Source organism: Phytophthora sojae (genome assembly GCF_000149755.1).
Source record: "Phytophthora sojae unplaced genomic scaffold PHYSOscaffold_18, whole genome shotgun sequence".
Taxonomy (NCBI): domain Eukaryota; phylum Oomycota; class Peronosporomycetes; order Peronosporales; family Peronosporaceae; genus Phytophthora; species Phytophthora sojae.
Window position 1 is genome coordinate 77,314 of NW_009258132.1, and position 14,898 is coordinate 92,211.

The 14,898-nt window shown below is 58.9% G+C and overlaps 6 protein-coding genes across 6 annotated transcripts; 3 read left to right on the forward strand and 3 right to left on the reverse strand.

The window, feature by feature from the left end:
* Positions 1-526: 526 nt before the first annotated feature.
* Positions 527-1,436, reverse strand: PHYSODRAFT_534531 (hypothetical protein; the record flags this gene model as incomplete). Its single annotated transcript, XM_009541026.1, has 4 exons — positions 527-655; positions 710-1,189; positions 1,255-1,337; positions 1,415-1,436. 4 exons carry the CDS (start codon positions 1,434-1,436, stop codon positions 527-529), a joined length of 714 nt encoding a protein of 237 aa, XP_009539321.1.
* A 372-nt stretch (positions 1,437-1,808) lies between these two features.
* PHYSODRAFT_566553 (hypothetical protein) lies at positions 1,809-3,113 on the reverse strand (the record flags this gene model as incomplete). Its single annotated transcript, XM_009541027.1, has 5 exons — positions 3,087-3,113; positions 2,782-3,008; positions 2,568-2,698; positions 2,079-2,470; positions 1,809-2,001 (listed from the first exon to the last, which is right to left on the reverse strand). Exons 1-5 carry the CDS (start codon positions 3,092-3,094, stop codon positions 1,809-1,811), a joined length of 951 nt encoding a protein of 316 aa, XP_009539322.1. The 5' UTR covers positions 3,095-3,113.
* A 313-nt stretch (positions 3,114-3,426) lies between these two features.
* On the forward strand, positions 3,427-5,142 carry PHYSODRAFT_353229 (hypothetical protein; the record flags this gene model as incomplete). The annotated part of the gene is made up of 5 exons (XM_009541028.1): positions 3,427-3,615; positions 3,719-3,871; positions 3,944-4,364; positions 4,486-4,720; positions 4,803-5,142. 5 exons carry the CDS (start codon positions 3,427-3,429, stop codon positions 5,140-5,142), a joined length of 1,338 nt encoding a protein of 445 aa, XP_009539323.1.
* A 1,187-nt stretch (positions 5,143-6,329) lies between these two features.
* On the forward strand, positions 6,330-10,562 carry PHYSODRAFT_534588 (hypothetical protein; the record flags this gene model as incomplete). The annotated part of the gene is made up of 1 exon (XM_009541029.1): positions 6,330-10,562. One exon carries the CDS (start codon positions 6,330-6,332, stop codon positions 10,560-10,562), a length of 4,233 nt encoding a protein of 1,410 aa, XP_009539324.1.
* An 864-nt stretch (positions 10,563-11,426) lies between these two features.
* PHYSODRAFT_566559 (hypothetical protein) lies at positions 11,427-12,581 on the forward strand (the record flags this gene model as incomplete). Its single annotated transcript, XM_009541030.1, has 2 exons — positions 11,427-11,807; positions 11,901-12,581. Exons 1-2 carry the CDS (start codon positions 11,538-11,540, stop codon positions 12,579-12,581), a joined length of 951 nt encoding a protein of 316 aa, XP_009539325.1. The 5' UTR covers positions 11,427-11,537.
* A 430-nt stretch (positions 12,582-13,011) lies between these two features.
* PHYSODRAFT_342542 (hypothetical protein) lies at positions 13,012-14,679 on the reverse strand (the record flags this gene model as incomplete). Its single annotated transcript, XM_009541031.1, has 3 exons — positions 13,012-13,389; positions 13,449-13,811; positions 13,900-14,679. The coding sequence occupies 3 exons, from the start codon at positions 14,677-14,679 to the stop codon at positions 13,012-13,014; spliced, it is 1,521 nt and encodes a 506-aa protein (XP_009539326.1).
* Positions 14,680-14,898: the final 219 nt, after the last annotated feature.

A 14,898-nucleotide genomic window follows, 5' to 3' on the forward strand; every position in this document is an offset into this window, starting at 1 on the left:
AGCTGCCCATGGCTGACTGCGCTTGCTTCTGGCGGTGGCCTTCTGTCTTATGTCGTGTCGAGCGATTATGTGTGAATACACAAATGTACCCATATTAGGGTACACCCGGAGCTCTGGTTGACAACTTCAACGGCAACAGGATCATGCTAACGGACCGCAGAACGATATAAAGAGAGGAAAGGAACTCGACGATTTATACCACAGTCTTTGGAGCTTTGGATGGTACGCCGCACCAGGCATGGTGCTGCAATAAATCCCACGGCGTTGCCTGTCGTTCGTCAGTATATTTAATAGCCAGCTACGGTGATCCCCCATGGGCAGGAGGCACCGGCTCGATGGAGTTGATACGGTCTACAAAAGACGGCTCGGCAGGCAGAAATGGGCAGGCAGGTCGCACCAGGTAGCGAGAGAGTCAGGACAAAACCACGGCCAGATCGACCGATACCCTCCAGCTCTTGCGCCGTCGTCGAAAGAAGGAGAAGAAGGAAAAAGGAGGCAACCAATCGCCTCTTGTTGTCGTCGCAATTTACATGATCGAGCACGGCGCACAGCACGGCGCCTCCGCAGCTGGATTCTCTTCGTCCTGCGGTTTTCCAGCGGCAGTCGTCGTCACCGTCGACCGCGTGACCTGTTGGTTGGTATTCACCATCGGATACTTTGGTCCAGCTGCAGCAGCAGCGGCGGCAGTGTTGTTGGCACTCGGGGCCACTGGATTGGGCGCGTCGGCATGGGAGAACGACGCACGGGCGATCAGGTTGGCGTTCGGCACGACGGGATTCGGGGCGTCGGCGTGCGACAGCGAGAGCCGCGCGAGGGCGTTGGCGTTGGGGACCACGGGGTTCTGCGTCTCGACGTACGACAAAGACAGGGACGAGCGCCGACTGCCCGAGTCCGAGGACGTGCCTCGGGGTCGTCGGCCGCCGTACTCGCTGGACGCGTCGCTCTCGGCGTCCATGTGCTCGCTGCGCAGACTGAAGACCTCGGAGGGCGTGCCCTCGGGCCGGTGCTGCCGCGCCTGCAGGCCCTTGACCCAACGTGCGGCGTCGTCCTGACTGTCGGCCTTGAGCAGGTACGACTGCTCGCCGATGGCGATGGAGAACTCGAGCTTGTCTCCGTCCGCGGGGTTAAAGTCGATGGTCTGTGTGCGCCACAGGTCGATGCAGGCCAGCAGCTTCTCACTCTCCCGGTTCTACATAGTAGTACGGGCAGGTTAGACTGTTGTAGAGCGTTCTACCAATTGCGTGGGTATTCTACCTTGTAGTATGTGAGGTAGTGCGTGGTGGCTTCAAAGTATCTGCGCTGCCATCGATCGTGGCGCGACTTCTTGCGCAGATAACCTTCGGTAGAGCAGCAACCACAGCGTGAGACGTCGAGGACCTCTACCCGGCAACACGCAGAGCGAGAAGCGCCCTACCTTTCAGCTCCGGGAGATCCATAGCCGCCGCCTGTCACGAGGAAACCAACCTGCCTGCCAGAGCGCGGGTGCTGTGGATAGGATAAGGCTCTGATATTTTTCGACGGGGTTTCACTATGCCCGGTTTGTGTACGCGGTACACCAAATTGTATGATGAGCTTGCTTGAGCTCAGAGCTTCTTCCACGCAATGCTTGCTGGCCTGATGAATGAATGAATGAAGAGCGAATCTGTGTCTGGATTCTCGTGCGACAGCGAGGAGGAGAAACTTTTCTTTCTTGTTCTAGTTTGAGAAAGCTCGCTCGATTGGGATAAGCCGTCGGTGACATGGCTTCACTTTGGACATGTAGTAAACTTCATCTCAGTGGCACGTGACCTGTAAAAAGAAGCAAAGTTTTAGAGCGAGCTGCCGCCCTGCAGCAGGTTGGCGGCGGCCTTGGCGGACACGAGACAGTTGTCGAAGTTCGACCCTCGGAAGCTGTCGCCGGCCACGATGATGCGTGGGTTGGCGCTGAGCACCAGAGCCGATAGCGGCTCCTCTCCTTCGGCGATGCTCGGGTCGTGGTACGGCACCCTCACCTGCGAAATACTGGGCACAGGCCAACAACATCTCGTTAGTTGGCACCAGCGGCAGATCGGTAACAATGCTAAGGACAGCAGACTTACCGCCAGCGGTGCAGACGCGCGTCTTGCTGAACAGGCAGCGACGGTAGAATCTCTCGAAGCGATTTGGTAATGATGGCGAGGATCTCGTCGTTGTGGCGAGTATCGTCCATGAAGGTGGACCCGAAGCCCACCGACGTGTGCACGATCAGCGATGGGTGAGGCTGGTCCTTCGACTGCTTTTTGAGGTGGTCCCAACACACGAAGCGGACGACGTCGCTCTCTTCGCCAGAGACGTACCTGGCCGTCCACCCGAGCTCCTCCACCGCCGCAGCCGCCTCCTTGTCAAAAACGTAGGCTGCAGCGAACCGCTGGGAGTACGTGACGCCTTCCAAGGATCGCAAAATCTCCGGCGCGACGTTGAACGACGTGCTCTTCTTGAGAATGGACAGAATCTGGGGGTAAACACACATCGTCCCGTAAACTTTACTTTAGTCAACTCCGCGTTGGACGGCACGAAAGAAACTCCCAAAAAGTTAGCAAGGATCTCACATTCGGGATGGGGCAAGTCAGCACCAACTCGTTCACGATCTCCTCCTTGCCCTCGCTCGTGGTCACCCGGATGCGCTTGTCATCCAGCACCTCAAAGCTCTCCAAGTGGGTCGAGAGCTTCGTCTCCGTCCCTACAAGCACAACACCAGCAAGAACAACAAGTTAGCACCTTACCCTTCCTCAACCCCACCTCCCTCTACCAGCGCAGGCCCACCCTGCAGCAATTCCTCCACCATGGCGCGGAAGCCGTTGCTGTCGGGACACACCAGGTGCGTCTTGACAGGTCCCCGGTATGGGTCCATGGCGATCTCGTTCTCCGCGAACTCAATCAAGTGCCCGCTCTTCGTCAGGTGCTGGCGGAAGTCGTCGTTGCGATCCGTCCGCGGCGTCCAGTACTGCGCCCCCATGTCCACGTGCACGTCGCGCTGCTTGGGGAACGACCTACAGTATCATCCAGACTTGGTGTAAATCATTGGATCTACCTCCCCCCCCCCTCCTCAACGCAGCGCGCGCGTCTACCTGGCCATGACGCGCCCACCGAGGATGCTGTTGCGGTCCCAGAGCACCACCTGCGCCGCCTGCCTGGCGTCGCGCAGCAGGCGGGCCAGCGCCGCGCCCGTCAAGCCGCCACCGACGATGAGTGTCCGCATGATGGTTGTCAAATGATTGCAGCACTTGAAGATGATGGATACGGCATCGGTAATTGGCCAAAATAGAGCACAGGAGGGAGATGCCGTTTCAGCCAATAACAGAGCTTTATACTCTATTTATAGCCAACAGATGGGTAACGAGGGCTAGGGATCCTCGTCCTGATACAAAACTGGACAGACACGCAGAACTTCACTCGGCTTGACCGACGATGGCGGCGCCCCCGAGCGGCCCGAACGCCGAGCCGCCGGCGCTCTCGGCGGCGCTGGCGGCCGACATCAACGCGTCCTTCCCGCGGCCGGCCTCCGTCTTCCAGCTGGCGGGTGCGGCTCCGTCCGGCGGTCGCTTTGTGCTGCCGGACGTGGCGCTGCGCAAGGTGGTCAAGCGCCCCATCTTCGAGGTGACTACGGCAGCCAGGCAATTGCCAGAGCGCTGGCAGCGTGTTCTGTGAGTTGCATTTATATATAACAATTGTTTACGTGCACTTGCATTGGCAATGGCAGAACTTTGACGAGACGGCGTACAACGTGAAGCCGCCGACGCAGATGCTGCGCTTCATCGACGCGCTGCGCTACCACAAGCCCACGCCCGAGGAGAGCGAGACGCTGAACCTCAGCAGCGCCACCGAGAGGATCTACCTGCACGTGCTCAACGACGTAAGAGGTCGAGATGCCAATGGGTCAGAGAGAGTGAAAGAGTATTTAATTGTTGTTGCTGTTTGGTGACAGATTTTGATGATGTGTGGGGCGCGCAAGGGCGCGCGCTTCAGCTCGCTGGACGTGAACCGGCTGAGGATAATTGCGGAGGGACTGGAAGCGAGGTACCAGGCCGTGGACGAAACCTTTCGCGCGCTGCCCTCGGAGGTGATGCGGTATCGCTTCCCGGGCGTGAAGAAGCTGGAGGACGATCCGTCGCACTTTGAGTTCCTCTCCAACCGACGTCGGAACAGCTTGGTGGGGATGGAGTCGCTGGACTCGGAGACGCAGGTGAGGCGGCAGGCCTTCCACTTCCAGTGGCTGGCGCGGCAGTACGTGGTGACGTTCGCTCAGTTGAAGTCGGCGATGCTCGAGATCTGCGAACGCGTCCAGAAGGACATGGCCGAAGCGGGGGCCATGTCAGCCCCGACACTCGCTGATATCAACGATGCAGGTTCGTCGCTCGCTGCACGTGTTTCGTTGTATTGTTTTTGGTAAATGTTGGGCCGTACACTCACTGGGATGTGGACTCATTCGTGTCTCGCTTGCCACCGATGGGTCATTTTGCTGCGCAGTAGAAGCAGAGTTTGAGGCGAAGACGCACCGGCCGTTCCCGACGTTCCTCTTCGTGCTCATCCAGAAGTACCATCGCGAGCGGCGCAACAAGAGCACAGCGTGGAGCACCGACTCCGATGAGCCGCCCGTAGACTCCATCGGGCAGTTTGCCCTCTATTTATCCAGCGTGTTGCTCCAGCCCGCCCCCATGACGGTTGCAGAGCTGCACAGTGTCCAAGTGCTGCTGCAAGTTGTGTACGTGCGGCTCTGAGTATTTGGGAATTGACCTCTGAACCAACGCACTCAACCTGAATTATGTTGTTGTTTCGCTCGACAGGAAAGCGCAGTTCCGGGTAGACTACCACTCGATGGTGCTCGTCGTGACAAGGGTAGTACAAGCAGATGGCCAAGTGATCGTGAATACGTCGTCAACATCATGTTTAGATAGCGGAGCAAATGGCGTCGAGCGGCCATCGAGACATTCTCGACGCGACGGCGACGTGCGCGTGCTGACCCACGACGCGCTGGGGTCTCTGCTTTTTGCCTTTTTGACGACCGTCCGCGAGCTGCGACTGGTACCGCGCGAGAAAGAGCTTCTAAGCCGCGGGAAGAAGACAACTACCAAGAGGAAGAAGGAGGAGATGCCGGCAAGGCCCGTGAATCCGTCGATAAGATAGAGGAGACACCCGTGGTCTCGTGGATAGGAATGCAGCCAGACAGCCCCCCGTGCCAATAGTTGAGTCCAATCCTCCCTCTGCTCCGTCCGTAGGGAGCATGTAAAAATCGAGGCCCGGGAAGGAAGAGTGATGAGTGTAATGGCTGCGGTTCTCCTCAGCATCACCATGCAATGTACATGCATCCTAGCATTGGAGCCCATGCTTCCTCTGTTGGATCCCGTACGTGTACGCGTACAGTACCTGCGCACGCGCTTTCCGTGCACTGCGTGCTGTTGCAGTTCGCGACGCCACAAATTCATTCGTGTAGCCAAGTTGTGGGCCTTTCTATTGACTGGCACCTCGACACCCCGGCACCACGACGGCGGCGGCGGCGTCGTTGCCTGTTGCGTCCGGATTTCGTAGACGACCCAGCGGATACCGTGGCCGCCATGGTGTCGCCGCCGCAGGTGTAGGACAAATTTTTCACCGACCGTCGTGCTCTAGCTAGCCTGCGGGCTAGTAGTATAATACAAAGACCTTTGTCGGTGACAGGCAGGCAGTTGACGTCACTCCGATGCCCGCGTAGCACCGTTACAAGTACTCTGCTGCTGCGTTCGTTGCCCCCATCAGGACATGCCGGCTAGAAATACAGTGCATGGTCAACTCTGCAACGAGCACCCACGTATCCGTGTAATGGAGAGCAAGCAGGTGCTGCGTTTGACACGCCGTAGAAAAAACTCTAGCGACCATGTGGGTCAGCGCGGGCCTCGGTGAAGCCTGCGAGGCGCCACATTCCCAGCTTTTCCCCAGCCAAATCGACGCGCACAGTGCAGTTGCAGGAGACAGTTCGTTTTCAGCAGATACTGTACTGACTATATTGCCGTCTGGTTGACATTTGCTTTCACTATGCGACTTGCACAACCCCACACGCCGATCAGGTCGGAGGGCAGCAGGAAGCAGGAAAACGCACCTCTCAGGCTCGGGCCGAGGTGTGTCATATTTGCGACCGCGCTTTTAGAGGCCCATACAACATCGTAACGGCCCGGCACCGGCAGGCAGGCAGGCAGCGGCACCGACATCAGGGCCGAGGGCAGCAACAGAGCGTTGCGAGTGCCGAGTTCGCGGAAGTCGCAGAGGCGCCCCACCTTCCCATCCGGCACGCCGACACCGCTGCCGACACGGCCGGCAGTGTCCGATTCGCGGCAGCCATGGACGTGGGCGCCGAGGTGGAAGTGCAGCTGGCCTCGCAGGCGTGGCGACGCGGCGTCGTCGTGGACCGCTACGCGAGCCCCACGGGCGCCGTGATCGTCGTCAAGTTCGAGGACGGCAGCGTGGCCGAGCGCATGGTGCCGGCCGACGCCGGCCAGAGCGCGCCCGACGTGCGCGTGCTCGTGGCCGGCCAGGGCGCGGCGCTCAAACTGGACGTGGACGACCTGACGCAGCTCATCGAGCTGGACGAGACCACGATCCTGTCGGCGCTCGAGACGCGCTTCTCGCGCAGCAAGATCTACACCAACACGGGCGCCATCCTGCTGGCCGTCAACCCGTTCCAGAAGATCGCCGACGTGTACAGCACCGACACGCTGGCCAAGTACCTGCTCTCCTTCGAGGCGCGCAGCAGCTCGCTGCGCAACAAGGGCAGCGACCCCATGCCGCCGCACATCTACCAGGTGGCGGGCGAGGCCTACAAGGCCATGATGCTCGGGCTGAACGGCGTCATGAGCGACCAGAGCATCCTCGTGAGCGGCGAGAGCGGCAGCGGCAAGACCGAGAGCACCAAGTTCCTCATGGAGTACCTGGCCCAGGCGGGCGCCAACAACCTCGCGGCCTCCGTGGCCGGCAAGAGTCCCGGCGGCATCGCGGCCAAGGTGCTGCAGACCAACATCCTGCTCGAGTCGTTCGGCAACGCGCGCACGCTGCGCAACGACAACTCGAGCCGCTTCGGCAAGTTCATCAAGCTCCACTTCACGAGCGGCGGCCGACTCACGGGCGCCAGCATCCAGACCTACTTGCTCGAGAAGGTGCGCCTCGTGTCGCAGTCCAAGGGCGAGCGCAACTACCACATCTTCTACGAGATGGCCATCGGCGCGGACGCGGCGGCGCGCAAGCGCTGGTTCCTGGACCCGCCCAAGGGCCACATGATGCCGCCCGGAGACCACGGAGAGGTGACGGAGAGCATGCGCCAGTTCCTGCACTACCGGTACTTGAACCAGAGCGAGTGCTACCAGCGGCGCGACGGCGTAGCCGACAACGACATGTTCCGGCGCGTCATGGACGCCATGGACATTGTCGGCTTCACTCCGACCGAGCGCGCAGGCATTTTCGACATTCTCGCGGCGCTCATGCACATTGGTAATTTATCTTTCGAGCACGACGAAAACAGCGACAGGTTAGGGCAGTCCATGGGACCTGGAGCCGGCAAGTCCGACTTGGCACCCAGCTGCATTTGGTCACGTGACGCGGCGGCTACGTTAATGGCGGTGGATGCTACCAAGCTCGAGCGCGCGCTGAGTGTGCGACGAATCCGCGCTGGTACCGACTTCGTGAGTATGAAGCTTTCGGCTGCTCAAGCTAATAACGCGCGTGACGCGCTCGCGAAGGCGCTGTATGGAAAACTGTTCGACTGGATGGTGAACAAGATCAACCACTTCCTCAAGATGGACGACAGCCAGAAGGCCAAGGGCGGCCTGCATTTTATCGGCATCTTGGATATCTTCGGCTTTGAAGTGTTCCCGAAGAACTCGTTCGAGCAACTATGCATCAACTTTGCGAACGAAACGCTGCAGCAGCAGTTCAACGACTACGTGTTTAAGGCGGAGCAGCGCGAGTACGAGTCGCAGGGCGTGGACTGGAAGTACATCGAGTTCTGCGATAACCAGGACTGTGTGAACCTTATCTCGCAGCGACCGACCGGCATTCTCTCGCTTATCGATGAGGAATGCGTCATGCCCAAGGGAAGTGATACGACGCTGGCGTCGAAGCTTTATCGTGCGTGTGGGAGCCATCCGCGCTTTGAGGCGTCTCGGATCCAGCGGGCGCGTGGTCTTTTCACGATTGTACATTACGCAGGCCACGTCGAGTACTCTTCCGATGGATTCCTGGAAAAGAACAAGGATGTTCTCCACCAGGAAGCTGTGGATATGCTGGTGTATTCTACGCGGGAGGGCAGCTTTACGCGTACGTTGTGTGAGGGCCTTGGTGGCTCTCGTGAACGTGCCAAGTCTTCCCCACGGCAGCGCGCACAAACCAGCAAGCACCGTGGCGCAAGTGTCGGTCTTCAGTTCAAGGAGCAGCTAACTACTTTGCTCGAGACGCTGCAGCAGACTAACCCTCACTACGTACGGTGTCTTAAGCCGAACGAGTTGTGCAAGGCTGGGATTTACGAGCGTGAGCGTGTGATGAATCAATTGCGTTGCAACGGTGTGATGGAGGCTGTTCGCGTGGCAAGAGCGGGATACCCGATCCGACTACCGCACGACGAGTTCGTTGCTCGCTACTTCAGTCTCAGCAAGTCGAAGAACCCGCTGCTGGCGAAGAAGAAGGGAACTTCATTCGGACTGCCCGACACGGACTCGGACGAAGGTCTGGCAGTCGTTAGCAGTGAGGCCAAGGAGCTGCTGAAGGGCCTGCTGGACGTGATCCCAAAGGAGAACGACGCGAACCCGCAGGGAGCGTGCGAGCGACCTGACCAAGGCCAGTTTGCCACGAAATGTATATCCGTGGGCATCCAGATGGGCTCGTCGAAGATGTTTATGAAGAAACCGACGTACGAGTTCCTCGAGGATCTGCGCTCACAGCGCTTGCATCGTCACATGCTCAAGATCTTCCATGCCGTGTTGTGTGCCACCGCGCGTGCTCGATATCTGCGGTATCGCCACGCCGTTCAGACCCTCCAGGTTCGATTCCGGTACAAGAAGCAGCAGAAGTTGCGCCGTCGCCGTCAAATTATGATGATCCGAAGGAAAAATGCGGGCAAGGTGCAGGGCTTCGTCCGGACGGTGGTGCAGCGGAAGAAGTATGTGCGTTTTATCAGTGTTGTGCGGATGCTGCAGTGCCGCTACAGATATCGCCGAAGGATGCGTATCAAGCGCATGGAGGCAGATCGCGCCCGCAAGCTTGCAGGCTTGAAGCGAGAGAAGCAGATGCAGGCCGTGACTCAGTACACGGAGAGCTCCACGGCTTCGTCCGACTCATCGTCTCCGCGCTCGTTGACTTCCAACTCCAACGACATTGAAGGCTCCGGGATATCGGACGTGTCGTCGGACTACTCCTCGGACGATGTGTTTGCCTACAAGGACAACTTCCCCAAGCACAACCTGAACACAGTGGATGAGCAGAGCAGCCAGCTGATGCCTCGCGCCTCGCACCGCGTCTCCCTGCGCAAGTCCCAGTCCATCGACTCCATTACGCCGCTCGGCGGCTTCCGCGCCTCGCATGCGCACAACGCTGGACTTCCCGGACACAACGGCCACATGGTGCACACCCCTGGATCAAGGTCACGCATGCCGTCGCGCAAGTCGTCGTTCCGGAACACGCGCTCGTCCCGCGCTGTGGCGCTCCCGAGGCTTGATGTGATCCAGCACACGTCGTGGGTCAACGACGAAGACCGCTTCAGCTGCCATATCTGCAACAAGCGCTTCAACATGTTCAAGCGCAAGCACCACTGCCGCGCGTGCGGCGAGGTCATCTGCAACAGCTGCTCCCTGTATCACCGGATCCAGTCCCGGTCCATGCGTGTATGTGTGTCGTGTGTGGCGTTCCATTCGCTGGACAGCCCGACATCGGCCGGCTCATCGGGCTTCCTGCGTCCCAGCACCCAGTCGTCGAACTCGAGCCGCAAGACGTCGAATGGCTCGGCCCCGGACCGCAACCGCAGCAGCACGATCAGCAGCGGCGTGTGGCTGAACCCGTGGCCCGAACCGCCCTACCCGGTGGACGAGGAGGAGCGTCTCGCCGTCCTGCGCGAACTCAACATCCGCGAGCTCGGGCTGTCGGGCAAGTTCAACATGTACTGCGAGGTGGCGGCCAAGACGATGAAGTGCCCGATCGCGTACGTGAGCATCATCGAGGACGAGGAGCAGCTGCTGGTGGCCAACATCGGCATGGCGCACACGACGCTGCCACGCGAGCTGTCGTTCTGCGCGCACACGATCTGCCAGCCGAGCGTGCTCGTGGTGCTGGACACCAAGAACGACGAGCGGTTCCGCGAGAACCCCATGGTCAAGGGCGACAAGGGCGCCGTCAAGATCCGCTACTACGCCGGCGCGACCATCTTCTCGCGCGACGGCCACGCGCTCGGCACGGTGGCCGTGCTGGACACCAAGCCGCGGCGCGAGGCGGACCAGGAGCACATTGGCATGTTGCAGCACCTGAGCTTCCTGGCGAGCGAGAAAATGACGCAGAGCACCATCCACGAAGATAGCGATAGCGAATTTCTATGAACCATCAAGTAAGTGAGATTGTCCATGTGAACTCCTAGCAAATACAAACAAGTACAGTGCAACTTCAACCGCGTTATCCGCCCGTGTGAGCAGTGGCACATGTAAGCCAGCCTACAGCTTGCACTATACGACGAGGTTGCCTAATTTGCACTAACGTTACACTACATGTACGGTACAGGCCCGGGTGTGTATGCACTGGCGTGCGTTGGCTAGGAACGCGGGGCGAATCGTCCTCAACTGAGTCGCGAAAAGCGACTTAGTATCCTCCGAAACTTCAGCCTCGCTTGCTGGCCACACGCTGGCTGCCACAACTGAGCGCTGCCCAGCCTGGGCTCATGATAACCGATTCCTCCAGCCATAATGCATTGCGACGCAAGCTCTCCGTGAGCTTTGGCTTCGGACAGACGATTGCTTCGAGCTTGCATAGAGAGCAGGTACAGTAGTTTGCAGACGCCCTGGGGCCTTTCTTGCCACGTCCCGGAATCGCGCGAATTCCGCGTTTTAGTGGATGACTGATTGATCTTGTGCACTTGGCCAAACAATGTTGCTGATCGAATCGTGGCGGGTGGCGAGTATCCATCCAAGCGCGATGGCTATGCCTCTTCACCACGATGGCGATGGCCAAATTGCCGCCGGCATAGCGAGCGACATCTGCACGATGGCACGCTCTAAACGATCCCAAAACCGCGGTAATTCGAGGCTGTCCAGATTCCAGTGGAAAAACTACCACCCCTATCCAGCAACGTCTCAAGTGCCTCTCTATGGTGCAGTTGCTCATTCTCAACTCTGAATTCGTACCTACGTTGTGCCGGTACAGTATATCTCGAGAGTGACTCACTCTCAAACCATTCTGCCATTTGCGACGGAGCGCCCAAGCTCTAAATTCGTGCCACAGTGTTGCGTGGGGCATTCTTCCGCTGCCTGCACTCTCTGTGGGGCCGGCCTACCTCGCCCCACTCCTCGTCGTCCTCCTCCATGGTGGCCGGCCAACTGCGCGTGGCCGTCATCGGCTCCCAGACGTGCCACCCGGGCACGCCACTGGCCTACACGGTCTACCGGACGTCCGTGAACTACCGGGGGCTGTGCTACCACCGGCTGATCCGATTTAGCCACTTTGTGCACTTCGGCAAGAGGCTCAAGCTGGCGAACGGTGCCACGCCCATCACCGTCAAGTTGCCGCCCAAAATCTGGTGGAGTCGCAAGGCTTCCCTTAAAGCGGAGACCGTGGAGGCGCGCCAAGTCATCGTACGTGCGGTTAACACTAGCCTAAACTTTAGAGACGGTTAGGTGGTGCTAACCATTTTCTGTTGCTGTTGTTGTTTTGTTGTTTGTGTACAGTTGAACGAGTTCATGCAACAAGCTGCCAGCCGCCCGTTGACCCCTCGCAGCGAGGAGAGACTCATGAAGCTACTGAAGGTTGGAGACTACGCCCCGCAAGAGGAAGAAGACCGGGTCATCAACAGCAGACTCAGCTCCAAGCAGCAGAGTGCCACGCTCACGGAGCCAATGGACGGCAACCCTTCCATTCAAACCTCCCCTGCCGAAGAGGATGAAAAGGAAGAAAGAGAAAAAGTTGCAAGTATGCAACTGCACCACGAATCTCTAACCGACAACGAGGAAGAGGAAAAGGAACTGCAACAGCAGAATGGTGCGAAGACTTCCTTCCAGCGCGCGGATTCGGAGGCGTCCACGAACCCGGCGTCGGACGACGCGGAGCCCCGAGAGAACCGCGCGCTATCTGCACCGTTAGCACCTCCGCTGCAAGTGGCCACTCGCCCCATGAGCGCGTCTCTGAGCGCACAGAACATGAAGCGAGTGGAGTTCGAGACCAGCGACTCGGAGCTCTCTTCGACTCTCAAGGAAGGAGGAGGCAGAGACTCGTTCGGCAGCTACGCGTCGACCCCCGAGCGGCACTACTTCGGCCAGATCAAGGAGCGCATCGCCACCATCGAGGACATCATGAACAGCAGCCGCAAGCTCGAGGACCGCATCCGCGACAAGCAGGCGCATCTGGCCTGAGCGCGTTCGAGAGGACAGGAGAGCTTTTTCAGTATTTATCGACAGCGTAGACGTCGGACTCGACGTCTGCTTTCAGTCCAGTGCGCGCATACACCCACCCACCCACACCCGCGCGAATGTCGCGATGGCCATAGCAACTAAACATGTTTCAATAACAGGCGTGCTCACTTTTGGTGAAGGCAACTCCGTTTTTTTTCTTGCGGTAATGTAGGGGTGCGGTGCTACAGCACTTAGTCATCATGATAAACAATAGATACAAAGCTGCCCGCCACAGCGCGTTCACCAACGATACGTGAGAACGGCACAATCATCAGCAAAAGTCTACCAGCCTAATTGTAGGATTTTCATTTGATTCGATAGCTCTCCCTGGTCAGAGTGCGAATCGCCACTGAAGTGACCTGCAAACTTGTCAACTGCTACAGTTTGTTCCTTAAAATGGTCTGCAACTGGTACAGCACCTCCGCCGCCGTCGACGGTGCTCCGGATTCAACGCCACGCAAGAGTTCGCCAGCACCACCATCGAATCCAGCGCCCGAGGCGAAAACTCGACGCGGATCTTGCCCAGCGCCACCATCTGCAGGATGGCCGTGTCCGGCATCTTGCGCCCCGAGTCGCTGTTCTCCTTCGGGTGCGCGTACGGCAGCGCGTGCAGGTCCAGCTCGGACAGCACGATGCCGAACGAGAAGACGTCGGCCTTGTCGTCGTACCTCTCGCCCATCATAACCTCCGGCGCCATCCACAGCGACGTGCCCACCCCCGCCGTCATGGTCTTGTCGGCGTGTTCGCGAGAGATGCCGAAGTCCGTGAGCTGGCCTCCAGGTCGGACGTCAGCAGAATGTTCTTCGACTTGAGGTCGCGGTGCAGCACGGGCGGGTCCAGCGAGTGCAGGTACATGAGCGCGTGGGCCACATGCAGCGCGATGGTGACTTTGGTTCGGTCGAAGCCGAGCTCGCGGCCTTGCGCTTCGTACGACGCCAGCAGCGCGCACAGGTCACCGCCCTCCATGTACTCCAAGACAGCGCACAGGTCCGAGAGCGAGTCCCACGCGATGCCGACGAAGTGGACGATGCGCGGGTGGTCGAGCAGAGCCAGCAGTCTCACTTCGTCCAGAAAGTCGTTGACGTGCTTGATGCTCTTACGAAAGTCCGGGAGCAGCATCTTGAGGGCGACTTGCTGTCCGTTGTAGAGTCCGTAGTAGATTTCACCGTAAGCTCCGCGGTTGATCAGTTGCTGAGTCAGCACTTTTCTCGGGGATACGAGATGTAGCGATGACTTCGTCGTCCCAAAGGCTAGCAAGACTCTGCGGCCCCAGTCCAACCGAAGCAGCAAAGTCGGTGACGGTGGTGGCAGTGCTCTTCTTCGGCGAGGTCACGCTGGCATAGCCGTCTTGATGCTTGTCACTCTCTGGGTTATGATTGGGCTTGGATCTCCGTCGATACCATAGAAACCCGAGAGCGAAAAGCGCTAGAGCAATAACAGCAATGACGATGCCAGCGATGGCCCCAGTACTGATACCTGGGCTTCCTGAGGCGGCGGTGGAGGTGCTACCACTGCTGCTGCTGCTGCTGCTCGTGATCCGGAGGGTACTGTAGCTGGCGTCCGAGACGTTCGCACTGACGCCGCCTGAGGTACTTGAGCTGCCTTCCGATTCGCTGGTACTTGAAGATCCATCCTCATCAAGACTGTAGCTGGAGTAGAGCTTGTAGATTGAGTTGACGCAGACTGTTCCATCCCGAGTGGAGACGTTCTTGCCGCTTGCTGCAACGGTGCTGCTGAAGCTCTTCTCGGAGCAGGTATCTCCTTTGTAGTCCGTGATATTGACTGCCCCGGTGGTTTCGTTAAGGCTTACCGTGAACATGAAGCTACCCGTAATTCCACTCGTTACGCAGGACCCGGAGGCTGGGAACGCATCGGTCTCCAGAAGATCTTGGCAGCCAGTCGTCTTGTATTTCTCCTGCACTACGAACTGTGTCGAGCCATAGACCTCGGCCGCGTACGCGAAGGGGTCTTCCACACACTTGGAGGAAAAATGGTAAGTGTCTTCCTCCACGCACGTACCGTTGTGGTCCTCAGCATCGCAGTCTGAGTCCTCCCCCATGGTGATGGCATTGGGCGCCCCAACGCACGAGCTATCCAGGAAGGTTGACGAAGCGAACCAGGTCATGGCGGCGGAGTATTGTAGTGAGGGGAGACTGTCGCTTGTGAAGTGACCGGTTGGCGGTCGCGGTCTACGGTCCCTCGCCTCGCTCACCATCGTTACGGGGCCAACTGCACTCGGTGTTGTACTGTAGGTCAGACATAAGGCTCATGCAGACGG